The 27087-nt window shown below is 38.3% G+C and overlaps 1 protein-coding gene across 2 annotated transcripts; it reads left to right on the top strand.

Moving 5' to 3' along the window:
• Positions 1-25: 25 nt before the first annotated feature.
• On the top strand, positions 26-27087 carry CYLD (CYLD lysine 63 deubiquitinase). 2 transcript variants are annotated; one of them, XM_082290041.1, is made up of 17 exons: positions 26-155; positions 3958-4618; positions 5811-6113; positions 6996-7101; positions 8132-8227; positions 9386-9502; positions 11030-11409; positions 12822-12987; positions 13800-13941; positions 14445-14567; positions 15868-15959; positions 17041-17107; positions 18610-18742; positions 19147-19255; positions 20248-20366; positions 20962-21178; positions 22640-27087. In XM_082290041.1, the coding sequence occupies exons 2-17, from the start codon at positions 4112-4114 to the stop codon at positions 22822-22824; spliced, it is 2862 nt and encodes a 953-aa protein (XP_082146167.1). In that variant the 5' UTR covers positions 26-155; positions 3958-4111; the 3' UTR covers positions 22825-27087. The 2 variants fall into 2 exon arrangements, with proteins under 2 accessions (XP_082146167.1, XP_082146168.1); XM_082290042.1 differs by having other exon boundaries at positions 5811-5978.

The following is a 27087-nucleotide window of genomic DNA, read 5'->3' on the forward strand; positions in this document are numbered from 1 at the left end:
CTGCCGGGGCAGCAGGAGCGGGTGTGCGGGCGCTCGCTGCGCGGCCGTGGCGGCTATGGGGGAGCGCGGAGAGGGCCGGGCCGGCGCGTCGGGCGCGTGAGGGCGCCGGGACGGACCCGCGGGCGGGAGGCCCAGCCCGGGCCGAGCATGAGGAGGTGAGGAGCGAGCGGGGTCGGGCGCTGCCGCGGGACGTCGCTCGGCGCCGTCAGGCAGGGGCGCGGCTGGCGCGGGCGCCTGATCAGGCCGCGCTCCCGCCGATTCCGTGGGCGGTCGCCGTGAGCCGCCGCAGCCGCCCCTGCGGTTCTGGGGGAGCCGGGCCCAGCGGCGGCGCCGGGCTGGGCCGGGGGTGGCGGTGGCTCCGCTCTTGGCGGGCCCTGCTGGGCCTTTCTGGCATTTCAGCCTCAATCCCCGGGCAACGCGTTGGCTACTCAAGAAGTGTTTCGGGACTTTCCTTCCCCGTCCTGCACACAGCCGCCTGGGGAGGAGAGAAAATGCTCAGATTTGGGGGGGGAGGATAATAATTCTCCAAAGCTGAGCCTTGCACGGAGCCGTGTGGGTCTCACGGACGTGTCTTGCCGTGAAACACTCCGTGAGAGAACCAAGTGAAATACGATATTCCGTATCATTTCGGAATCTGAGCACACGTATTTCATTTTTTTGGGGGAAGACTGGACGCGGGGTGTCTGCAGGGCGGCCGTACTGGCAAATCTCGTAACGCCACAGCATTCTGGCCCTTGAGAATGATTCCTGTTCTTCCTCTCACGGGGATTTTTTGAATCAGATTTATAACGCCGAACACAACTGCCGGTGCATTTTCCCTTAGGAATCATGTTACCAGTACGAACTTCTTTGTATTAGGCTGTTTCAACCGCTGTTTTTGAGAAACAGTTTCTATTTCTTCCACTCATGGCTTGTATTGCCAACATGTAATTCTGTGTACATTGAGCTGCAACCAAATTTCCCTGCTCCTAGTTTTAACCTTCACGTGAAAATTGGTTTTGGGCTGTTGAAAAACAGAGCTGTGCATCTCAGGTGGTTAAATTATTTTTGGTATTAAAGTGGAAGTTTTTTTAAGAAACTGTGCAGTTTATTTTAGCCTTTTCATTTTATACTCTGGATCAGAGCCACAGACGTGTGTTCATTCTGAAACCTGATAGCTGGTTTAAACATCTCTATATAGTTCATGTAAGGTTCCTGCAGGGTAGAAGCAGAGTTCTTGAATTTCAGAGCAAACTGTTATTCTGATGAGATGTCTCTGTAGCGGCAGCAGTGGCTCATGACAGAGGAATAAAGGAAGTTAGGGAAGCTTTGAAGTTAGGTAGCTTATGGCCTACACCTGACAATTTTTTAAAAGTGTTTTTCTTGCAAACTGTGTGGTGTTGCAGTTGTAACTATGTTTTGCCTGTTTCTCCCCAAAGTCTTTAAAGCATGAAAAAAATGAGGTATTAGGTGGAACAGAAGGATGCAGCTTAACAGGCTCTGACACTTAAATTGTCTGTATTGGTGGTCAAGTACTCTTGGGTTTGCAGAAGTGTTGTAGTTGCTGGTGTGTTGTGCAGTGTTGACTTTTTGGTAAGGATTAAGTTGTTTGGTTTCCAAATTAATCATACAGTGGTCCAATAGTTGATTTTGGTCATAGTCTGATATGACTACCCTGTTTGTTCAGCAAAGATTTTACTTTATTCACGGAATTCCATGGAAAATGGCTGTAAAAATAATCCTAAAATCAGTGGTGTATGCAAATGTACTTTTGATACACTGCCAAAACTTGATGTCCTTTTAACAAGCTTTTCTGTGCTCTTGAAATCTAATTTATCACTTGTATTATTCTAAAAGAAGGGTATTTGGCTTTTAAAGCTGTATGGGACAGTGGTTATAGATAAGTTTTTAAAGGAAGGCATAGGGATATAGGGCTAATGAATTATTTATTGAAAGAAAGCCATTTGGTACTATATCCAGTGGGTTTAGTAGCATTTCTGTGGATGACTAGGGCTTTGAAAGACTGACCACACACCACATAATCTAAATGCAGCTGTTGGCATGTTTTCACACTGAATTCTTTACTACTAAATATGTGAAGATTTTATTATTGCACCAATGAACTTGCAAGCAAGCTATACTTCCTAAAAAATAGATATGATAAAGCTTATTTTAAATAAATTTTTTCAATCAACCTTTTTTAAGCTGTTGAATGGACTTCCTCTTTTAATATATTATTCCATACATACTTATTAAAATTAATTATTTATCAGGATCCCTGTAATGTCAGAGATACTTGTTTGTAGTCTACTGGGGATTGAGAAACTTTGTGGAATGGCTCAAAAAAAAAGAAAGGTAAGTGAAGTGTGCCAGCTTTTGAAAATGGAACTATGAAGAGCAAGACAAGGTTTTTTTCCCATTGTGTGAAAAAAAGTAAGGGAAGCAAACCAGTCAGAACTTGTATGAAACTCTTATTTTATAGACTTAAAAAAAACTAATGGTCATTTAATCATGTTTCCATGTGGCGCAGGGGGAGGGGAATCCTGCTGTGTTCTTTATCAGTTTCCACATAAACTATTTCAGTCCCATGCTCACACCACTTTTTTGTTAATCATCAACAAACGTTAAAGCCCATTTATATGTATCAAATGAAAGTCAGGAAAAATATTTTTTAGCTTGGAAACACATGGATGGTCTACCAGACTTTCCTTCAGTGAGATCAGAAACTGTCTAGATCCTGCTCCTCAGGTGTTAATTACTGTACAGATGGAAACACATTAAGCCACAGAACTCCTGTGAGCTGCTGCAGCAGCAGTGTTGAAGTGTGGTGGTGACACTGACACCCATGGGTCACATCTGTGCAGATGAGAAGCAGGTTTGAGTGTCTGGATGGTACAAGAGCCTCACTGAGGCAGCACAGGAATGTGTGAGTTCCTAGGGACTGAAAGTTGAGATTTTGCCCAAATTTCAGGTTGTCTATAGTTTCTACTTTTCTTTGGGGAAAGAGTTTTGTTAAATACTCTGTCTGTTTAAAAAGATGAGAAAAATAATTACAGCACTATTAGTAGCAATGGGGAACAAAGACAACAGACCCCTTTGTATGTCCCAAGAAGATCTGTTTATTTCCAAAAGTCTCTTTCTTTGTGTATCCAGTGAACTAACGACACATATGCTCAAAGAAGTATTTTTAAATTGTTCTTTTTCACTTCATTGGTTGTGAGCTATAGTTCTTAAGATGATGTTTAACCAAGGTCTTTGCTTCCATGGTTTTTTAATAGCTGAAAGTGAGGTATTTCTTACTTTGAAGTGAACTATCTTTCTAGAATGATAAAAGTAAGAGCCTCCAATTTTTTTTCTGAGAACTGCGTGTTGCAATGTTGGCACAATTTGGTTTTCATATATTGTATATTACTGGAACTGTCCATTTCTATTAAAGAAATGGCTGTTACAAGTTACTAAAGTTCCCATTTTCTGCTGCTCTATTTTGTCAACACAATTTTCTGCTTCACTAAATCAAAATGTTATGCAGGATGACAGATGCAGTGCACTTTGTCAGAAATAAGTAGTCACTAAAAATGGGAAAAGAACTTTATAGTGGAAAGTTTCATTAAAATACTGTTTGTAAACTAGAGCAGGTTGTTTATTCATGTTCATTTGCACTTAAGTTTTCTTTTTGCTTTCACTTGTGTGTTTTCTTTGTTTTCTGCATTTCATTACATGTTTTCCACAACCCCTTTTTTCAAGGAACTAGAGAAGGAAATGAAATGCACAGCAATAAGGAGCAGAGATGGGTAAATGGGTCTGTCCATGATCAGCAGTACAGTGGCTGTTCTGGGATTGTGGTCACTGCCTTGCATTTGCTGAGCTCTGATCTGTATGAGGAATGAGTCTGGTCACAGATTTAAATTGTTTTATGTTTTATTTAAGACTAGCTGTACTTACCCATTTCAATTGTTTTTTCTTTTGTTTTTATTCTAGGCTTCCTGCTCTGAATGTGTTTCTTTGCAGAAGGAATATTGCACTGTTTCACAAAGATTGGACCCTTCAGTAGAATTTGGAAAGATCTCTGCACGTAAATCAAGAGCTTATTTTTCTTGAAGACTTCTGTGCAGCTTTTAAAGTTTTAATCACAATGAATTCAGGCTTATGGAGTCAAGAAAAAGCAAGTTCATCCTACTGGGAAGAGCGGATCTTTTACTTGCTTCTCCAGGAATGCAGTGTCATAGACAAGCAGACTCAAAAGCTCTTGAAAGTGCCCAAAGGTAGCATTGGGCAGTTTTTTCAAGACCGTTCTTCTGTGGCACACTCCAGAAATATTCCATGTAAAGGCAAGAAACTGCAGATTGGATTAAAGATTCTGGAACAACCTCATGCAATCTTGTTTGTGGATGAGAAGGATGTTATAGAAATAAATGAAAAACTAGCAGAGTTGCTTCTGGCTATTACTAACTGTGAGGAAAGATACAGTTTGTTTAAAAGCAAAAGCAGGTTAGCTAAAGGCGTCCAGATAGATATTGGCTCACCTGTTAGAGTACAGCTGAGATCAGGGGATGAGAAATATCCTGGAGTTGTTCGCTTCAGAGGGCCCTTAATGCAAGAAAGGTCCCTAACAGGGATCTACTTTGGAGTAGAATTGCTGGTAAGTTACTTGCATATCAGATATGCTTTATGAGGTGAGCTAAATAAATCTTCACTATAAGGAGAAACTCCTAATAATTTTTTTTCTAGAAGCATAGTTACCCCTAAAAACTGTACCTTCATTCTCATAAATATTTTTATGTGAATGTGCCATATCGCATCAGCCTTGTAATCTCCATGTTAAGTGAAGCCGGATGTGGTGCCTGGGCTGGCAGAAAGACTTGAGCATACTCTGAGTCCTCTAGCCCAGAAAAATTTAATTCATAGAATCATGGAGTGGTTTGGGTTGGAAGAGACCTTAAATATCATGTAGTCCCAAACCTCTTGCTATGGGCAGGGACACCTTCCACTAGACCAGGTTCCCCAGAGTTCCATCCATCTTGGCCTTGAACACTGCCATGGATGGGGCATCCACAACTTCTCTGGGCAAAAATGCTTGCATCCCTCTCATGGTGAATATCCGACTCTCAGATTTCTGTTGAGTGCTTTGTTTTCTGGTGTCAGGATACAGTCCATAAATGCAGGGTTGGATTTTAGGGCTGCTGTTCTTGTAGATTCCTAAAAGTCCAATGGCAACTAGTTAAAATAGAGAATGTACCTGTTGTGTGCTCCTTGTGAGATACTTGTGCAAAATTAATGGCAACCGTAAGCTATTGAACTCAGGAGAGTTCTCATCTTGTTGTAGGAGCATACTTTTCAAAGTACTCTTTAAACTTTTCCTGGACTCTTTGTAATTCCCACTGAGAACCTCAGGGAATATCAGGCCCAAGTGTTTCTGAAAATCATTTCACTTTATATGGCATATAAGTGGAATTTTTGAATGCTTAGCATTATGTCTAGTAAGAAGTAGTCTTGTCTTGATATGGCAAAAATTTGATGATTGAAGCAAAATTTGCACCTGAAGAGAACATGCTTCTCTGAGTATAAAGGCTTCTGCCTGCGGCTACTCCCTAATCTAATGACATCTTGCTCTTTATTCTCCTGAGATAGACAATTTGTATATTTGCCACAGATTCTGACAACAGAATTCTCTCAATATAATGATAGTTCATCAGGCAAATTCTTAGTGCAGTTTGTCCAAAACACTGGATTGTGTTGCTGCTTTTTTAGTAGTCTGTTTTTTCACAGAATACATGGTTTGGTTTTTTATCTTTTCTTTTTTTTCCCCTTCCTCTTCCTCCTCCGACACTTAGGAAGAAGGTCGCGGTCAGGGCTTTACTGATGGACAGTACCAAGGCAAGCAGCTTTTCAGATGTGATGAGGATTGTGGGGTTTTTGTTGCTTTGGACAAACTGGAGCTGGTGGAAGATGATGACAATGAACTGGAAAGTGACTATGCAGCTCCAGTTGACACAATGCAGGTAGAACTTCCTCCTCTGGAGATCAACTCCAGGGTTTCTCTGAAGATAGGAGAGAGTATAGAGTATGGGACAGTTATATTCTGTGATGTCTTACCAGGAAACGAAAGTTTAGGATACGTTGTTGGAGTGGACATGGTAAGAAAATAATCTGACTTTAATAACTTCTGCATGTGTGTTAGCTAGTGAATGACATGCACTTAGAAGAAGAAACATTATCCACAAGCTACTTCAGCGGAGGCTGACCTAAAATGGGAAATAAACACTGTGGTCAAAGATGCCCCTTGGTGGTAATTGTTTCTTGGCATCAGGTAAATGGTGTCCTATTTGATGCTAAACAGTTCAGGCAAAATACTCTGCTTACTCTGAGGAGCCTCCACTGAGCTACTTGCCATGTTAGGTGTCAGTCCTGAAGTCATGGAGTTGAGTGTTTGTCTTGTGAGACTGGCTTTGTTCTGCCTGTTAAAAAAGTAGGCTGGATGTCTTTTTCTTTTGTTAGCCGTTTTAAAAAGCTTTTTTTCACGTAACTGTTTTGTTTGACTTTGTTCTACCTTAAAAGTATGAGTTTCAAGTACAAAAGTTGATCTCTCAAGAAAATGTGAAGCTTGTCATTAAAAATTGTTTCTAGCAACATGAATTTTTTTAAAATAAGCAGCTTTTAAATTTTTGGTAGTTCAAGATTGTTCTGGTTTTATAGGTTAGATGCTTCCATTTTCTTGGTTGCAGCAGCTGTTCCATAACAATGCACTGGAGTTGTTCTAGCTTGTTTATCAGCAATGTTTTTTAGAAGAGAAATGCTTGTTAAAGTAGGAACTACTTCTCAAGAGAGCAGGTTTTGAGCTTTTGTCTTTAAAGACTGTAATGTTTGCCTATTCTAAATAGAAAATTTGTTACAGGAAAAAGTAGATGTTGTCAAATCTTTCATTTTCCTACTTTTTATATTCCTAAAGACATATGTGTGTACTCAGTATGATGTAAATCTTCTTTTGGGATACATGTAATGTGTTTTTCTATTTTTAGGATAATCCGATTGGAAACTGGGATGGAAGATATAATGGAATACAGCTGTGCAGTTTTGCAAGTGTTGAAAGTACACTTCTTTTGCATATCAATGATGTTATTCCAGGTATGCCCTGCTTTCTTAGCCAGAAGGCAGACTTCGACAACATCTAGGACATCCTCCACCTAGGCACAGTTATATGATTAAAACAATACAACACAATTAATATCCTAAATTCACTTGAATTACCTTCTGTGTTATACTTCTTCAGTTTCGCCCTCCTTTGGGTTACAGTCTCACTAGTAGAAAAGCTTTAATACTGAACACAATTCCTGGCAAATTGTATAGTATTTATAATACTATGCAGTGTATAATATTCATGAATATGTGAGTGTCTGTAGTGGGAATCTTTTCTATGGACTGTTGTTCAGTTTACTCCAGGAGTTCAAGTATCTTGATCAGAAAGCTGTTCTTTCTTTGCTTGAAAGGTGTTGACAGTATTAGGTGTACATTCTGTGAATAAATGCTTGGAAATGCCTGTCAAGACTGGAAAAATTCACTGCAGTAATTCACTGAATAGTGTTAATTTGTAACAACTACAGTACCCTGATTCCTTTTCTGAAGAAAAAAAGTTTATATGAGACTTTTGTTTGGGCTCTGTCTCTAGGCAGGTTCTAATGACTGTAGTCTGTAACTGTTGTTCTCACTCTTCAGTTTGACTGACTTTTCTTATGTCTGCCTCCTGCATGCTGGTTTAGTTGAGATGCATGTTTTTGCACAAAGTTTCTGCTCTTCTCTGGAGAATTCATGGGGACGTCTCCATTTTTTTGAAAAGAGCATTTATTGTAGATGTGTTGGTAGAATAAAAACCTTAAAATTTCTTGCATCTGTTTCCCATAATGGAAATAGATACATATGTTGAAGGATGTAAAGTCAACCTATTTGATATGTTCAAGAAGTAATGGTAGACTTCAGAGTAAGCAATTGCTGATGTGATAAAAGCAAATTGTATACATATAAAATGTTGGTTATGTGCCAAACAAGGCTTTGTTCCACTCAGTGTTAAAGCTTGTGATGGCAGACCTTTGTTCAGTTACATTCTGAGGTGAACTTTAGAAAAGGGAAGCTAATACTCTCTTCATGTACCACATCTTAGAGACTGTGTCACAGGACAGGAGACCTCCCAAGCTTGCCTATACCTCAAGAAGTGGTGACAAAAGCTCGTTCAATCATAGTAAGCCAAAGGCTATAGGTACGTATGGCAAGGGATTTTCTTTAGTTATGTAAGATTACAAAATTTTGTTGCTTGCAAAAAAAAATGTCTTTTTATCAGTTGATTTATTATTTCAGTTATGTGTCAAGTTCATAGAATCATCAAGGTGGGTGGAGACCTTTAAGATCAAGTGCAACTGTAGTTAAAAGTTAAATTTCTGTGAAGTAGAGTGTTAGTATGAATTTATTTAATCATTATAAAGATGGTAGACAGTTTAAGTTAAGATTGCTCAAACTGCCTTCATTTTCATGCAAAAGAGTTTGAGGTTTAGCAAAAATTCAAGACTGTATTACCTAGTTGTCTAGTATCACCGGGTCAGGGCTGCCTTCAGTTTCTCTGGAAGTGTGGTGTGTGTTTATTGGTTTGGTTTGGTTTGGTTTTTAGTAAATATAGTTTGCTGTTGTATTCTTGCAGAACAAGGAACTTCAAAATTTTTAGCCCCAGAGCAGATCTACTTAATAGTGCCTGTATTAATTTTGCTGTGATTCAAAACCAGAATTGAATTCCTAAAATATAAAGTTCCTTGACTCTGTTTTTGTCCGGCTCTGAAAATCCTCCCAGGAAAAAAAACCCAAAATTGAAAGAGAAACAATTTATCCTTTTTTTTTTTTTTTCCTAAAGGCAAAAATCAAAATTCTGTGTCTACATTGGATAGTAGAATACTCATGATAGTATATTCTGTAAGTTGTCATTTTACTTGGCATTGGATGCTGGCAGAGATGATCTTCACTGTGGTAACTGTGGTTATATGTTGGCACAAGTTATAGAATTGAAAGTAGATCAGTAATTTATTTGCCTACTGTGAAATTTCAGTGCTTTCACCTGCTGTAACTGTATTGCAAATACTTTCTTCTGTCCATAATTTATAGTCACAAAAAATTTGCTCTTGAGAGATATCTGCTGCCTTCTTTTAAGCTTGGTGACTTGAAATTTCAGCTTAGAGTGTATGTTGGTTTGGTGTAGACTTCTACCTTGTTGTAAGCTTAGAACTGTGTTAGCCTTGATGGGAGGGTTTGCTCCTTTGTGGAAAGGCAGTTGTATATTCTTGAAAGTATAACAAATTTATACTATGAAATAAGCGTGTAAGTGACCTTTTGTAAATAGAGATTAATCTCTTCAATAAAATATGTGTTCTAGGATCTACCTCTGAACCTGGAAATAGAAGCAGATCTGAAGTCTTCTATACATTAAATGGCTCATCAGTTGACTCTCAGCCTCAAACAAAAACAAAACCCCCATGGTATATTGATGAAGGTAAAGAGAGAGGATAGTTTTTTATATATTTATTTTAGAAACCCCCAAAACAAAACTAGAGTACATTTTGCTCTTCAAATAAAACAAGGATGAGATTAAATGTAAAACAGTTGGACTGTGTTGTCTTAGTGGAATACATACTACAGAAAAAGCATCTTGAAAGCCCTGTAAAATGTACTCTTGTCTTGGTGTGACCTGTGGTTTTATTCTGCATGTAGGAGATTACGTTCTTGGCAACTCATGTGCAGCTCTGTGGGAATGCACGTGTCTCACAGGCAGAATAAAAGCTGAGGCTGGGATGGAAGACACGAAGATATTCCTTGTAGCTGAGTATATGGAGTAATTGCATTTTGCCTGTCTTGTAGCTAATGTTACAGATCCAAGGGAACTGTAATATCTGCCATGCCAGCTAATCAGTCTGGAAGTGGGAGCAGGGAAATTATCTAAGCATACATGGGGTTTTTTCTGTATTTTTTTAAAAGTCACTTCTGTAAAATCTCACTTTTGGTTTTTAAAAGTATGAGTGCACACACTTAAAGGATCAATATAGCTTGATTTGCTTCCAGACCTTTTTCTTTTTTTTTTTTCTTTCCTGGTAAACTTTAGAAAAATGTGGCTAACTGGCTTCGTGACTGAAGGGGTAAATACTAAACTAATAATGTTAATTTGCAATGGAAACCTATAGCAGCAGTAGCCCCTAAATTCATTGAACCACAAAAGAAAATGGGTTAAAGTTATTCTTGGTTGTGTAACAGATGTCTTTTTTTTTTAAACATTTTGTAAGACATTAACTTCATTTAATGAAATAGCATGGGGAGAACAGGTGAAGATGAAGATGCTTTTGTTCTGTGAATACCAATTGTGTGTTAGAGACCTTTCCAACTCAGGGTATTCTATGACTATGTAGAGAGATAAGACACAGAATGCTTGAGCTGTTACATGGAGTTGTGATCTCTTTTATCAGGCACTGCATTGGTCATGACATATTTAATCCTTTATTCTTTATAGATACTGATAGATTCCTTGTATTAAAACCAAAGTCTGTTGTGATAGGGGAATAAGCACTCTTCCATTTGCAAATAATATTTGCAAGCAATTATTTATGTCTCTACAAGCTCTGAACCAAAGAATTCCCTTAGTCACAATGACCAATGAGCTCTTCCTGGTTTTGTCCCTTACAGTAATAATCCTTGGAGCTGTTAGCTCATGTTCAAAGAAAGCCTCATGTGAGGAGGAAAAAAAAGATTTCAATCTAAACCTTCCTGTAGTTTCTAACATCTCCTTTCTCTGTGCTGTTCATTTCTGTTGCTTGTGGTAAAAGTGGTGGGACTGCAGCAGTGTCTGCTCAGTCAGTTCTGTGTCTCCAGTGTTGCCAAGTGATAAAGGTCTTCCTAAATTTCCCCAGCTGTTAGTGCTTCCCACCTGTTAAATCAGATGTGGCTGGTTTGATAGCCAAGTCTTTCCTTTTTTAATACAGGGGAAAAAAAACCCAACACTTAACTAACATCTTGGTTTTGATTTTAACAGCTGCTGAAGACCCTTCAAAATCACTTACTGATTCATCTTCTGGATTTGGTCATTCTTCACCACCACTGCAGCCACCTGCAACAAACTCTGTGTCTACAGAAAACAGATTTCACTCCCTCCCCTTTAGCTTGACAAAAACAACAAGTACTAATGGTACTATGGGACATAGTCCTCTCTCTTTATCTGTTCAGTCAGTCATGGGTGATGCGAATACTACAGCTACCCAGGAGAGTCCATCAACAGCAGGACCAATTGGAAACTCACATGGTCTTGAAGCAGGTTCCTTGGCGGAAGTTAAAGAAAATCCTCCTTTCTATGGAGTAATCCGCTGGATTGGCCAGCCCCCTGGAGTAAATGAAGTATTAGCAGGACTGGAACTGGTAAATATAATTCTAGTTCATATTAATGTTAATTACTAGTTTTCTTTATCGGAGCTGGTACCTGTATATGCTGCAAAAACAGCCAGTCTGGGGGATTTGCCCCAACAGGTTACCATGTGATCTCCTTAGCACTAAATTCTTTGATACGCTCTGACTTTTGTGGCTGCCCTATACCTTACCCTGTTAATAGGCTCTGAGATGTCTTTGTATCACAATGGGCAATGGAATATGTAGGACTGATCACTTTCTTGCATTAAAGGAGTGTCCTTTGTTTACATTATGGAGATTGTAATTGAAAAATGAAATTTAAAGGTCCTTTGAAATGGAAATTTACATAAAATTCTCTAGCTGTAGTAGTCGTTGTTGCATATAATTTTTTGTTTGTTTGTTGTTTGCATATCAGCAAACAGGCAGTCAGAGTGATGACTGTCAGAGCCAAAGGACTGGTTTTGATAATTGACAGTAGTGATATTGTTGATTTGACAGCCATGTGCTTTGTGTTTCTGTGGGCCCTTTGTAAAAAAAAAAAGAAAAAGTACAGTTGCCTCAAGCATTAATTGCTGTTGTGTACTGACATTTCCTCTGTGGCAGCTGCTGCCAAGGTTGTGATGGGGTATCGGTTAAATGAATGTATACACAATTAGGGAGAGGAGGTTCTTTATTTTGGGATAATACCCAATAAAATTTTACATAAAGCAGTATAAAATTTTGTAAAACACAAGCAAAATGAGAATGTGACTGGAATTCCAGCTGTTGTAAAAAAGTCCTGATCTTGTGGGTGTTTTGGGTGAAGTTGAAGCCACAGGCATTCTGAGACTGCTCCATAGGGTGTCATGCATTAACCTGGGTGCCACTCGTGCATTTCTGCATTAAAGCCTAGCTGTTGTTAGTAAGCAGGCAATATACCTTAAATCCTGTTCTTGAAGAGAACAGCTTGTTGTTGTTCACTCCTAGTTTGTGTTATCTCTCCTTGATGTACATTTTGTGTGTTTTGAAGTAGGCATTTTTCTTGTGCAGCCTAGTCACACTGAAATTGTTCACACTACCCCATGCTCAGTGATTTAAATTAAGTTGTAAAAAGTGCTCTTTCTAACTACAGAAGGAATCTGGACTAGGTTAAATTCACAGTCTCCCCTCCCACCTCTCCCACACTGCTTCTGATGGAATTCTTGTTTTATTTTGGATGGAGTGAAAGTTTAACCATGAAGAAAGAAACCTGCAACTCTTAATTTTCCTCAGTAAATCCAGTTAAACAACACCTCAGTCGAGACTTTGGATACTAAATTCCAGAAAGAGTGTGCATCATGCTTCAGAGTAGCAGAAGGGTGACTTCTGGGTAGATACTTTATCAAATGTCTTACTGCGGAGTTGTAGAAATAAGAAAAACAGTGAATTCTCACTTGAATTTTCAGGAAGATGAATGTGCAGGCTGTACGGACGGAACGTTTAAAGGAACTCGATACTTTACTTGTGCTCCAAAGAAAGCTCTTTTTGTTAAACTCAAAAGCTGCAGGCCAGATTCCAGGTTTGCCTCACTCCAGCCTGTTTCCAACCAGATCGAGCGCTGCAACTCTCTAGGTACTGACCTTCTGCTTATTTCTTGTTTATCAGCTGGGAACTGGCCAGGGCTTTGGTTTCATTCATTCCTGCAATAAGTTCTTTGTATTGAACACTTTGAAATCTGTACAGGTATTACTTAATTGAGATTAATGAATAGAAGATCAGCCTGTACAGAATACAGTGATTCTTGAATTATTCTTTTATGCTTTAGAACAAGAAAATGTTAATATATTAAAAGAAATGTCATAAAATTATAGGATTTTTTTAGGCGGTACACTTTTTACTTTAGAAGTTGTAAAACAATCTTGCCGAAAATGGTATTTACAACTCTAGCATTGTATGATTACATTATCAGAAATAAAGGCAGTTATTTTTCTATAATCTATAACATAAAATTATTTTATTCTCTAAATATTAACAAAGAAAAGCATGTATTTTTATGATGGAAGTTAGTGGTGAAAAACTCCTTTTGTTCCCTATCTGCGGGTATTTTAGATTTCTTGGATCATGTTGTATCGCCTGGGACAACAGCAAAAAAAAGTGTGATAGTTGTAAGATAGTTTGAACAGGGCATTTGTAATGAAAAGAGAACTTCATTCCTACTGGATAAAATTAATTCAGTGCTGCAGGCTTTCTGAAGCACTCTAGTGTGGAATGTAAGGCCTTCTTCACTCTCTGGAAGACAGTGAGTCTCAGTTATAATGCTATTCTAGTCCAGAGAAGGAATGCTTACACTAAGGCAGCAGCTTAGCTATAAAACATGAATAGGAAAATCTCAAGGGGGATAAAATTTGAGGCTTTAAAGTGTCTTTTGAAAAAAAAAATTTCAGCCTTTGGAGGTTACTTAAGTGAAGTTGTAGAAGAAAACACTCCTCCAAAAATGGAAAAAGAAGGTTTAGAGACAATGATTGGAAAGAAGAAAGGTATCCAGGGTCATTACAACTCCTGTTACTTAGACTCCACCTTATTCTGGTAAGTTCATAATTTGTATAGTGGCATCCCATGCTAGAAATGCAGAACCTGTGATCTTTGCTTGAGTGACTGTCTGTGTGTATTGCTGTGCAGCTCCCAGTGTCCTGTGCTGCAGTCCCTGTGCTCTCCCAGTGCAAGCAATGAAGTGCTGGTTATGTCCAAACTGGACTAGCCCTTATGGATCTGCTTGTTTAGACTAAGGGAGTCCCTGGCCTGTAAATGGTTGAAGAATAAGGAGAGCACTGGCCAGGAGGTGGAGGGAGGGAAATGCCTCTTACAGCTTCTTTGAGGAACCCTGCCTGGGCAACTGGTTCTGTACTTTGCAGAAAGGATACGGGGTTGGAGTGGACTTTGCTATTTAGTGCAGCTGTGTCCCCTGTCCATAATTGCCTCCTTTTGAGTTTGTTTAGTTAATTTCTTCTGTGGCTTTGCTTGGTTTGTCTTATGTTGCTCAGGCATCTAAAATGGTCAAAACAACCTTCCTTTTCCTTTTTTCTTTGTAGCCTGTTTTCTTTTAGCTCTGTTTTGGACACTGTGCTACTCAGACCTAAAGAAATGAATGATGTAGAGTATTATAGTGAGACTCAGGAGCTGCTGCGGACAGAGATTGTGAATCCTCTGAGAATGTAAGTAAAGACAAGAACTGGTCTCTAGTCTAACGTGAATTAGAGAGATCCTGCAGTGTTTGCATTCCTACTGCAAATCTGAGAAATTTGGCTATCTTCTGCTACTCAGTGTACCTTTTTTTAGTATTTTTACTTTTCCTTCATGGCAAATTTATTCAGTGATAACTGGAAATAGTTATTCATTGTTTAGTGATAAAATGTTTTCACTAATTTCTTATTTGCAAATGGATCAGCACAAAGCCATTGTAAAATTTATACAAAAACGAATACAAAAGTATTGATAAATACAAGTTATGTTTTCTCAGAGCATTCATATTTACATATTTTTAATGGTGTTGTACTTGGTAAGAAAATTATTTGGGTTATCTTATATGGAGTTTCACAGTTCAATAAATTTAGCAGTGTTTTAGAAGTTTCATTACCTTTTACATGTGGTCTGCAAGTGACCAAAATGCTTTTAATAAAAGAACTTAATATGACCTTTGTAATTTCTTAGGCACAATGAGCAAAGGAGATGCAACAAAAATCTCAGTGTAAAGTTATTGTTCTTAAGCTTAATTTTTTTCAAACAAGTGAATAATACAGTTGTAGTTCCAAAATTCTGTGGGCTGTCACTGAACAATTTATGTCAAAGTTTTTATTTGATTCCTGGAATAAAATGTTGGCCCCTGAAGCCTTGTTCTTGTCAGGGAGTGTGTGGTTTGTCTGGTGTGTTCCAGAGTGTGTGGAATAGGTAGGGTAGCAGGATACACACTGAGTAGCAGAAATCTCAGGTGCCTGAGATGGCTGAATGTCTTACTGTCCTTTTACCATGCTTAAAACTTGAGGGGAAAGGACTAAATACTCAAAGCCTCAGCTTCTTAGGTCAGCAGTACAGCTCTGTGACTTTTTCTCAAATATTGAAATTTATTTTTTGTTAGCAACTCTGGCAGTGCTGTTTATTATGTGACATTCTGAAATGATGTATTAAGAGGTGCAAATTAGAGTGAAAACAAATCAAAAGTAATTGACTGACAAATCCGAAAACAGTTATCCTGGTAAGCTGATGATTAAAAATGCTCTTAAAGGTTATAAAAGAACATTGAGCACTGCATTAAATTTATACTATGTTAAGAAAACGGGGAGTCAGATTAAATATGAGAAATCAGTATGTAGGTTTGAAGAAATACTGTATACAGTTAAAGAAGGGTTTGAGAACCTGTATTTCAGTATTTAAGTGGTTGGTTGGTTTGGGGGTTTTTTGTACTTCTCTGACTTGATCACAAACTAGCTCATAGCTTATTAAACCCATTTATCTTAGATATGGATATGTATGTGCTACAAAAATAATGAAACTGAGGAAAATACTTGAAAAAGTTGAGGCTGCATCAGGATTCACTTCAGAGGAAAAAGGTAATGGGGGAGGCTTGCCTTTCTTTGAGACTTATAAAACTCAAATATGAAGGAACTGAGGAACCTTAGTATATAATTATACCAGAACAAAACACCCAAATATTTTGCTGTGGCTGTAGTGTCTCTGCCACAGATCTGAGGGACCATTGGCTCCTAGAAAGGTCTTTTCTGCTTCCTCAGGTATGTAAAGAACCTTATCTGAACAATTTGTGCAGTCTTCCACTGCCTGGATTTCTTCTAGTGCCTTCCTGTGCCTCTGTAACTCTCTTCTAGCAGTTGGTGGAGAAGACTGTGATAAGGCTGGGGTGTTTGTCCTCTTTCACAATGTCACTTTGATCCCTGAGGAATAAACTTTTGCACTACAACATTTCATTGTTACAATGGTTATGTAGTATTTTAAGAAACAAAATGTCCCAATCATATTAGAAAAATCAGTTCCCAACTTTTTGATCTTCTGCTCCATGTATTGATTAATTAGCATTGTATTATGTATCTGTTTTGCTTTTATTCAGGAGAATACTACTTTCTTTGTAAATACTGAATGCTGGAGCCGCTATTTACTGCAGTTAGTGGCAGGGAGAGAAATACACCAGCAAACTGTGATGGGGGAGAACAGCCCTCTGGGAAGCTGCTGTTGGCTGCATTCTTGATTAGAGAACTCAGTCTCTAGTTTAGATGAACTTGGGACTGTTGTGTAGTTTTTGTGTTACTGTCACTGCTCCTCACTGGCTCTCTGCAGATTCATTGTTTCCTTTTGAAAGCTTTTCTTTCTCCTGGAAAGGTTGTGTGATGCCAGATGATTCCTCTGAAATACAAAGCATCTTTTTTAACTTTATGGGAAAGCTTTGTTGCCCTGTTGAGCCTGTACCTTTTATTAGGGCCATTTAACACTAAAAGAACAAATAGAGGTTTGTTATGAAAATGTTCATAGTTTTTCATAATCTTATCGTGGTAATAAAGCTGTAAAAACTAACTGTTACTTTTTTTCTATGAAAATTTTGAAAATCTTCACTTTAAATGAGTCTTGAATAATGTATCTGGTTTTGCATGTTAACAAAACTTTTTTCTCTCCTCCCTCCAGATCCAGAAGAATTTTTGAATATTTTATTCCACCATATCTTAAGAGTTGAGCCACTATTGAAAATAAGGTGAATCTTTTTTCTTTGGCCTTCAAGGGTTTTGTCGTGTCTGTGCCATACAGAGAACAAAACTTACCTTCCACCATTCAGCTTTTAGCCCCAGTCTGTGTGTATTGTGCACATACCTGAACTTGTCAAGGGAAATTCAGAAGTCTCCTTTCTTCTTAGAAGGCTTAAGATTAGTAGTGGTAACGCTGAGCATCATGCTCTTAGAGTCCTCTCAACACCTGAGTACTCTAAAAAGCAACATTGGCTTAAATGCTGGCTGGGATGGGAGGAGGTTACAGTTTATAGCAAATCTGATGAAAGTTCCCAGGAATTTCATCCCAGGAACTTTTGATGCTGAGATGAAACAACTCCTACCTAACTGTTTCATTTGCTGTTAGAGGCTAGTTAGTCCTATATGCTTTTTCTCTATAGTAGCAAAAACCATTTCTTCAACCTGAGCACAGTCTTCTATATCCTTTCTTTTGTACTTCCAGATCTCCTCCCAAATATATCAGATGTATGTTTATTTAACAGAAATATCTGAAAAACATTTGTACTTGATACTTGACTATGTTTTGAACATCTGACCTCAAAACATGCTAAAACATTGGTAGCTTAATCCTGTGTCCCTCTCCCTGTCCATATGAAATGTGTTGTGATTTTGTGGTTCTTATTTTTTGAATGGGATAATTGGTTTGTGGTAGGGGTGGGTGTGTGTTTAGTGGAAAGGATGGGTTTTTTGTGTGCTTTTTTTTTTTGCTGGTGCTTTTGTTTGGTTTTTTGTTTTGTTTTTGTTTGTTTGTTTTCTGGTGAGGATGAAGATGTTTCTCCAGACTATTTACTATGGCTTGCACTGGCAGTTTGTGGTAACCTGCCTCAGAGTTTGCCTAGGTCTGGAAGGAGTATTAACAATTAGAGCTGGACAGCCTTGAATCTGGATTATCCTTTTGGAGAATTCTCTGCTAACTATAGAGCAAGTCTAGCAACATTAGCCATCTGTGTGAGACTTCCACTGCAGGAAGCAGTGTAAATATCGCCCTGATTTAGAGGAAATGTTTCATTAAACCCATCGTACTGAAGATAATTATTGTTGTTTCATTTGATATTTTATTACTGAAACTCCTAATTGTCTCTTCAATGAAAGCTGCTTTATTGTCTTGGAGTTTTTGATGCAGATGCTTAGGAAGTATGTGTCAGTTGGTAGTTCAGCCATGCATAGCCATATGTTTTTAAAACATGCTCTGAAACTCACACTGATTTTTTTTTTTTTTTCTTTAAATTTTTCCATAATCAGTCCACATTTAATACTTGACTGCCTGGTACTTAGTCACTGGGGGCAGGAGGCTGTGTTTTGTTTGGCTTTGTTGTTTGTTTGGGGTTTTTTAAAGCACAATATATTTCAATGAAGAGGGAATGTTTTGTAGACTATTTTCATGTAGATGTTATTTTCCTAGTAAGATACTCGCTATTACAGTAGAGCTTCAGAATCTGTTGGTTTTTCTTTTCTTTAAATCTGTTTTTAGATCAGCAGGTCAGAAAGTACAAGACTGTTACTTCTATCAAATTTTTATGGACAAAAATGAGAAAGTTGGAGTCCCAACAATTCAGCAGTTACTAGAGTGGTCATTCATCAACAGCAACTTGAAGTTTGCAGAGGTTGGTGACAGCTGTTGCCTTGTTAGAAGTGATCATACCTAAATATCCGTCCATTCAGCAATGGGACAAAAGTAGGATTTGGTGTAAAAACATGCAGACATGGTGGAATTGGGAATATTGTCAGTGATCTGAATGCCTACATAGCAAAAATATTTTAAGGTTCACTTAATGACATGTATTCTTTGGCTGAACAGATGAAAATGATTTAGGTAAAGAATTACTAAAAGAAAACTTCTTAGCTGCTGCCAGTGAGTTGTTTTAAGGACTAATACTTTTAGATACCTCTGTCAGTGGGCTGTGAGTTGAAATAACATGAATATATTTGTAACATTAGAAGAATGTCTATAAACTTAGATTAATATTTATCTCAAGTTCATGACATTATATTCTGCTATTTTACTTAGGCACCCTCTTGCCTGATTATCCAGATGCCCCGGTTTGGAAAAGACTTCAAAATGTTCAATAAAATTTTTCCATCCTTGGAATTAAATATAACAGACTTACTTGAAGACAGTAAGTATGTAACATTGCACTGTATACTGAAAGGGAGTTGCTGAGAGTGCCTAACACAGTGAAAGTACTAATGGTACTTCTGGTGGGGTTTTTTTGGGTTGTTTTTCTATTAGATATTTACCAAGTTAGTGTGAGATGCTCAGGGTGAGAAGTGAAAGTTTACTGGCTAGAAGGCTTTTTTCCCTTACGTCAATTAGAAGCTCTAATACAGAAGAATGTATAAAATACAATTTCCTTGATTGTGTTCATTTAAGTCTTGAGTACCGGTACAACTGAAGTTATTTCAGGAGGGTGTTTTTAAAATTGAGTTATTAGCAGCAAAGCAGTTTATTAATATGGCTGTTCATTTGGTTATCAGACTAGAAGGGAACCTGAGATGAAGACGTGCAGCTGTGGCATATTGCGACTGCATTTTTCAACCATAATTGTATCACTTCTTTTTGTGACCTGAGTTTCTGACATTGATCATCCACTGAATTTTTCATTGCATTACCAAAGGAAGGACACCTAGTTTTAAATTTGAGATTAGAATTAATAAGACTGCCAAAATTCATTAGAGTAATAATCTCTGAAGTTGTCATGGCCTTTTTTTTTCACTGTCTTGGCCATTAGCTTATGCTTTTTTCTTTTTTTTTTTTTTTTTTTTTTGGCGGTGTTGATAGCCATAGGGGCTAAGCAAGCTCTACCAATATGACAAGAGAGAACTAACGTGATTTAAAAGCCTGGTTTTGCTTCTGTTTTTGCACTTGATTTTTATCATCTTGTTTTGCAACTTACCAGTGTAAATGTTATTCTCTTAATGCACATTGCACCAAAGAGAAGTTAAATAGAGTGGTACATTTCTGCTTTGATTAGCAATCTCATTTTAACTTTTTGTAAATGTAGTGTCTTTCTCCATTTAAAATAATAGTTCTCCTGCATTTTTGTATTCGTTTTCTTAAAAAAAAAAAGCCTCCCCAGCCTGGAGACTAATGCCTTTCTTGCAAATGCAGCTCCCCGGCAGTGCCGCATCTGCGGAGGGCTCGCTATGTACGAGTGCAGGGAGTGTTATGAAGACACTGATATTTCTGCTGGCAAAATCAAGCAGTTCTGCAAAACGTGCAATACACAAGTAAGTGCTTGTCTTTGTTATTCTCATGGGTTTAACCCAAAACTATTAATGCTGTAATAATTGAAAGAAAGGTAGAAGAGCACAGTGAGACTTCCTCACCAGCTGCCACCCACCAAGTGAAGTGTCTCCTTTGGTGACAGATCAGGAACTCCTGCCTGTTTATCAACATGGCAACTGCCAAATCCAGGACTGGACACAGTGGAGAAATAGTAATCATGTGCTTTAGATCCCAATTTTATGTACATGCTACCTTGGTAGACTTGATAAATTCATGACAGAAATGCTTAAGTTTGCTGTTTGGAAATTGCATGAAGATGTCACTTATGGCTTGTTTTCCAATCTGAGCTTAGTAGGAAATCGTTGCATTAAACCTGACCTCCCTTCTAACCTTAGATTTGAATTTTCTGGGCAATATTGAACTACACTGGTGGGGAAAAATAGATGAAACATTTAGTCAGCTACTGTTACTGCAGTTCCTTCTCTAATGCCATTAATCTTCTGTTCAGCAGTAATGTTTTTTCTAGCTTTGTCTGCCACTGAAACAAATAATCTTATGGGGTGTTTTTTCTTTTCTGAAATATCACTTCAATTGTAGGTTCATCTTCATCCCAAGAGACAGAGTCATAAATTCAATCCGTTGTCACTTCCTAAGGATCTGCCAGACTGGGACTGGCGGCACGGCTGCATCCCCTCGCAGAAGATGGAGCTGTTTGCAGTTCTGTGCATTGAGACCAGCCACTATGTAGCCTTTGTGAAGTATGGCAGGGATGACTCCGCCTGGCTCTTCTTCGACAGCATGGCAGATCGGGATGGTAACCTCTCATTTAGTCTCTTCATTTCCTCTTACTTGTTTTTATATGTATTTTAGATTTCAGTGACTATTTCTTGACATTTTGGGTTATTAGTATCATTTAACTTGATGTACGTGATGCTGGGATACTGATCTTGACTCAGCCTTACCTCAGCACATTGATTTTGTGGCAGCTGCTGATTTGCATATTCTGAATTTCACCTAAATTGGATACCTTAGTAAGCAGATGGCGTAGAAGTAACTGCAGAAGTTTTCTTGCAGGACTGCTTATACATTTTTCTATGCTTTGCAAATTTGGCAGAGAGAATTAATTTTAAATAATCAAGTTCAGGAATGTACTTTCAATTTGTATTTAACAGAAAGTACGTGATTATCAGTCAGCATGCAAATTTTTTTATTGCTTTTTCTTAAATGATTTACGGTAAATGCCTTTACAATAAAGGAAATAGTCACACATTACAACATCTATGCTATTCCTTTGAATCCCTTTAGAGTTATCAGTGGAAAATTGTTATCCTGTAATAATACAAATGTCATTAAAACAAGTGTTTTCTTAGATACTGCTATTTAAACAGATCCCATTTAAATATGGACTCTCAATTCTGGTGCCTGAGAAAAACAGTAACAGATGAAGTGTCGGACATATAGTAACAATTTTTGCATGAAGTATTCTTGAACCCCTCTGTTACAGTGTGAGTTGGAAGGGAGAAAAGAATCTTGCCTCTTGTTGAAAATGAAATTGCTACAGAATTAGAGTCACTTTCTTAGAACAGCCAGAAGACAATCAAGCTTTGTTCCAGACTCCTTGAAATATGTATGACTGAAGTTTGTAAAGAACCAGTTTATTTCAGGAATTTAGATCACATGAGATGCTGGAAATATCTCCTGCTGATCTTAGGGGGGTTTTTTGTATTGCAAATATTTTTCTTCAGCTTTTCTTCATAAGCTAAAAATATCTGCTGGGAACAGCAGAATATCCATACTTGTGTTGTTTGAATTTGCTCATTTTTATGTGGAAGATGGCCAGGAGCAAACCCTGCCTTAGGGTTGCAAGTCAGGTGCAGACACAGTTTGTAAATTCATCAGCTGCTACCAATTGTCTTGTTATTAACAAATTCAGTGCATGTGAGGTGGTTTATGTATTCAGGTCACTCTCCTAAAGTCATACAAAATTTTTAGTGTTAATGAAAACTCAAAGTTCTCCCCGGCTTTGTGTGGTGTTTGTGTGATGTTTGTGTGGGTGTGGTTTGTTGGTAAATACTACACTATTCTGACTCTAGTTGTGATTTCTTGAACAATACACGTTTCATAGATGTTTACCCTTCAGCAGTCCAGTGTGGCATATTTTAGAAGGCATTTTCAAGAACTGGTGATGCTGTCATAATAAAAGTACATTATAAAGAGCAAACACATGTAGATGCTCTCCTAATCTGTTTCTTCTTCTTTCCTTACGGTTTAAAAGGAGGTCAGAATGGCTTTAACATTCCACAAGTCACCCCGTGTCCAGAAGTTGGTGAATACCTGAAGATGTCTCTAGAAGAATTGCACTCACTGGATTCCAGAAAAATCCAAGGTTGTGCACGAAGACTGCTTTGTGATGCTTACATGTGCATGTATCAAAGTCCAACGATGAGTTTATACAAATGATCCAGGATCTCTGCAGAACTGAAGAGACAGTTCAGAGTTACCCACTCTTAGGTTTGCTGCGGTTTTGAGTAGTTCAATGCAACCGTTGCTGGCAATGGAAGAAGTTGACTATGACATCAAGAGGATTTACTGTTCCAAAAACTACATATGGAGTTCTGTCACTGAAGTATTTAAGCATTTTGCACTCTAGGAAGTGTGCTTGCGTGTGTTTGTTTTATAAACAAAGTTAAGTTACTAAAACTTAAAAGCTTTAAGTGCTTTGATGATACACAGGCATTTTTGAAGTGTTAAAGGTGAAAATATATGAGGAGATCTCTCCTTATCCATTGGGAATGTAAGGATACAGTGTTCTAGTTCAGTGCTTTTCTGTGGACAGGGATTCTCATGTGTTTCTCTACCCCCACCCTGTCTCCTCACCCTTGATCTTTTTAGCGCAGTAGATTCTCTCTAAAAGAGAGAATAACTTCAGTTTAATAAGATAAATTTTAGACTGCTCATTGCATATTATGTTATCTACTACATTCTTTTCAGTTCCAAAAATTAACATTCATTTAAAGATCTGAATCACTGTCTTGCAAAAATCAAGCACACAGACTTGCTGTGTTGTTAAGTTGCAATTTTTGGAGGGGAAAGAGAGGAAAAGAAGAGGGCATTAAGGGGACGCTTAATTGCTAAAATATAAAATTAGCAATGAAAGTTAACAGATGTCTTTTTCTAAGTGTCTATTTTTAAAGAAACAAAGCAGTCTGGAACAGAACAGCAACTGTACACAGATGATTCCAGGACAAAACAATAAAATTCATGGATTGCCTCAGGGAATGTTACTGAAGTGAATTCTAGTCCTTGGTAAACAAAACTGACTTTTCTACAGTACATTAAGCTACTGCTTGGGAATATGTTATACATCTGACTCTTCATTTCAGGATTAGTAATATTAAAAAGAGAATATTAAAAATCTCTGCCTGGAAAGATGAAACTATAAATAAAGGTAGATCAGAGTTTTACTGTATACCAAGTACCTGATGAAAACTAACTTGAAAAGCTGCAAAACCTGTGTTAATGTAAAATACTATACTTTGAAGTCTGTTGGTTCCTGTTTGCAATGAAATACTGTTGTTTTAGTTGCCTTTTAGCTACTTCTGTCTACACTGACTAGCAAACATGCAACTATATATATACAGTGACATCTGGTCGTACAAATTGCATATATATGAACTGTACATTTTCAACTCTTAACATGTTTTATATGGAAACTTCCTTTTTGGGATGAAGTCTATAGAAGGGAAGAGATAACAAAATACAACAGAGGAAAAGCCACGTTGAAAAAGCCACTGTTTTAAAGGCAATGGAGACTGATCCCTTATTGTAGAAAATGTGGTTACTTTGTTTTTCTTGGAAAACCTAGACTCTTTCTTTGGGACGCACTCTACCATAGAATGGTAGTAGAGAGAGGTTTGAAAACTGCTTGAAGGACTAATCTGTGTAAAGCAGGGGGTGCTAAGGGGGTTGATCTGTTCCATTAGCCTTTGCATGAAGTGTGCTAATCTTTCACTCAAGAGTGAAAGGTTGTTAGAAGTGTCACTGTTGCTTTTGCCTCCAAGAGTCTCCTGGCTTTCATGTTCCCTTGCCTTATTTATCCTGTCTGTGCTCCTTGGCAAAACTCTTTTGTTTCAGTACTACCCTAAGCTCTTGACCTCTTTCTCTCCTGAAAAAATTCAGCGAGGTTTTAGGTGATGGATTCTATAACCATCTGTCAATGGATTGGTTATTGTCCATGGGCATTTCCTCAGCTGCATCCACCCTGCTTTGGGGCAGCAGCTCAGCTGTGTTGACAAAGATGCCACCAAAGCATCTCGTAGGTAACGAGAGTAGGGGCAGCCTGTGTTCATTCCCATGGGCTGGAGCCCACTGGGCAACCTGAGCAACAGGTTTGGTAGCCCATCCTTGGCTGTGTGTTGAAGAGGAGGATTGGCTGCAGCATCCATGTTCCTCAAGTGATGTTTTTAGAGCCCTGTTTGCAAAGCAAATGCTGAGGGGCCTTGCCAAGAAAGACAATAGTAATAGAATAGACTCAACTTGCTCTGCAAGGTTTGATCCTTTTAGCCCCAAGCCCACTGTGTCCCAGCCTGGAAGGAGGTGCAAGCAGTGTCCCCTTTGAACGAGGAGCAAACACAGGCCCAAGCACAAACCTGTACCCATAAGACCAGTCTGCATGTGTGGATTCTTTCTCTTCCCTAGCCCTAGATTTATTTTTGACTTTCCCCAATGCATTAATTTCATGTCTTCCACCAGTGTCATCTTTCCAACCCTCCCAGCCTCATTACATATAGTTACCTCTTGCTGCCTGAGCTTGGAGAACAGTCTTGGACCTGCTATGGCCAAAGGAGAGAATTGGAATTGGCAGCCATATTAAAGTTTCCTAGGTGAATAATCTTGTAGCAAAATATCCACTCTCTTTTACTGGAATGTATCCAGCTTGTCAGGATACTCTTATTAGCAGAAATGAATTGATACAGATGGGTGTAAATGAGCTGCTTGGCTTCTTGCCTCCAGTCTTCTGGCCTTTCAGTGGAAAAGGAAAAGAAGTGGGGACTCTTCCTGTGAGACATGTAGGGAGTACTCTTTACTGTGCACGCTTCTTGATGACAAATACTGTGTTTGGAAGGGCAGGCAGTGCTTTACAGCCTGCATTTTGTACTATAGATTACTGCCAAATGGTAAATAGTTTTGCAAGCAGTAGTGTATGATTACATGGTTGGTCAGTTGTTTACTGGTGAAGAGGGCAGAGATGTCTTCTGTAGCATGCAAAAAAAATTAGTTTTGGCAATCAAGGAGTCTTCTTTTAATCTAAAATGTATTGCTGTGTGCTGTACTGCACAGCATTGGAGGTGATCTGGCAATGTAAATGAAATGTTATAGAAATAACCCCAATTTTATTTCCTTTCTCAGAAACAAGTATACAAACAGAAAAGTGATTTCACTGTGAAAGGAAACTTGTGAACTTATATGCATAACTTATATGCAAGGGTAAAAAAGGCAGACTTTTTTGTGGTTTTTTTTAAGCCTTCAGCATATATTTGTAGGGGATTTGAATAAGCTATTTTGAAGCCTGCATTTTAAGCATTTACTGCTGTTAACGGTAATGCCCAAAGATTCCAATGACTAAGCACCCGATGTTTATGTTGTTTAATGCATTTGGAAACCTCCCAATCAGTTCTTTTCTCTTCCTTGTTTTTATATGACGAATGTCCCCCCAAATTAATAGCACTTAGATCATTGCTTCATGGTTTGGCTCATAAGTACTGCTAAACAATGGCCTTAACATATGAGTAGGAAAATACATTGACAACGTGGTTCCTGACAGCCTGTAAAGTTTCATAGGACATAAACTTTTGTAGCTGGGAAAAAACCTTCACCCCATACAACTTGCCTGCTCTGCTAAACATTTTTAGAACTAGGGGTTCAAAATGGAACAAATCACTGTGCCACTAAATCCTTGCTTATTTTGAATATGGAGGGTAAAGAGAAGGTGGTATTAGTTAAAGGTGATGCCTTACAGATTTACTCAAGCAAACAAAATCCTTCAAGAAAACCCCAACCAAACCCACCATAAGTTACATCAGGCTTGTCTTGGGCGGGGCAGATAATTGGAGGAAAAAATACAAAAAATATCTATGTTCAGTAAAGGTCTTTCTAATATGTGATACTGATTCTGTGCTCTTGAAAATTGTAATACTGTGTTGTACTGAACAGCCTGTGAGATTCCCATTTTAAGCAAGTACTCTGTGTAACAAGAATTGCTCTTGCTCATAAATGGTTCATTTCAATGCACTTATTTTTCTTGTGCACTTTATACTGCACTGAGCTGGGCGTGGTCACCATGATCCCTGACAATTGCCTGTTCCATACAATACCAAGGCACCACCGTGCTGCACACCAGGCTGGTGTGGTTTCCCAACTGAGCTGGTGTAAAAAGCAGCTTGAAAGCTCTGTATTTTTACCACTGTAACAAAGCATGTTTTTATCTGTTCTTGATGTTTTGCTAAATAAACATCCCATGTTTTGTGCACAAATAGTCTCTTAAACTTACAAGGCTGTCTCCAAGAAGGCATTAGGGAAACAAACCATTGGATCAGGTTGCCCTCAACTAGCCTTAATTTATTTTTTTTTTTTCCAATGATAGGGCTGAATGAGCTGCTGCTGGAAAGGAATGTACTATGTGCTCTTTCTGTATTAATATTAATTAAAAATATTATTCTTATG

This window comes from Coloeus monedula (assembly GCF_965178545.1).
Source record: "Coloeus monedula genome assembly, chromosome: 13".
NCBI classification, from domain to species: Eukaryota; Metazoa; Chordata; class Aves; order Passeriformes; family Corvidae; genus Coloeus; species Coloeus monedula.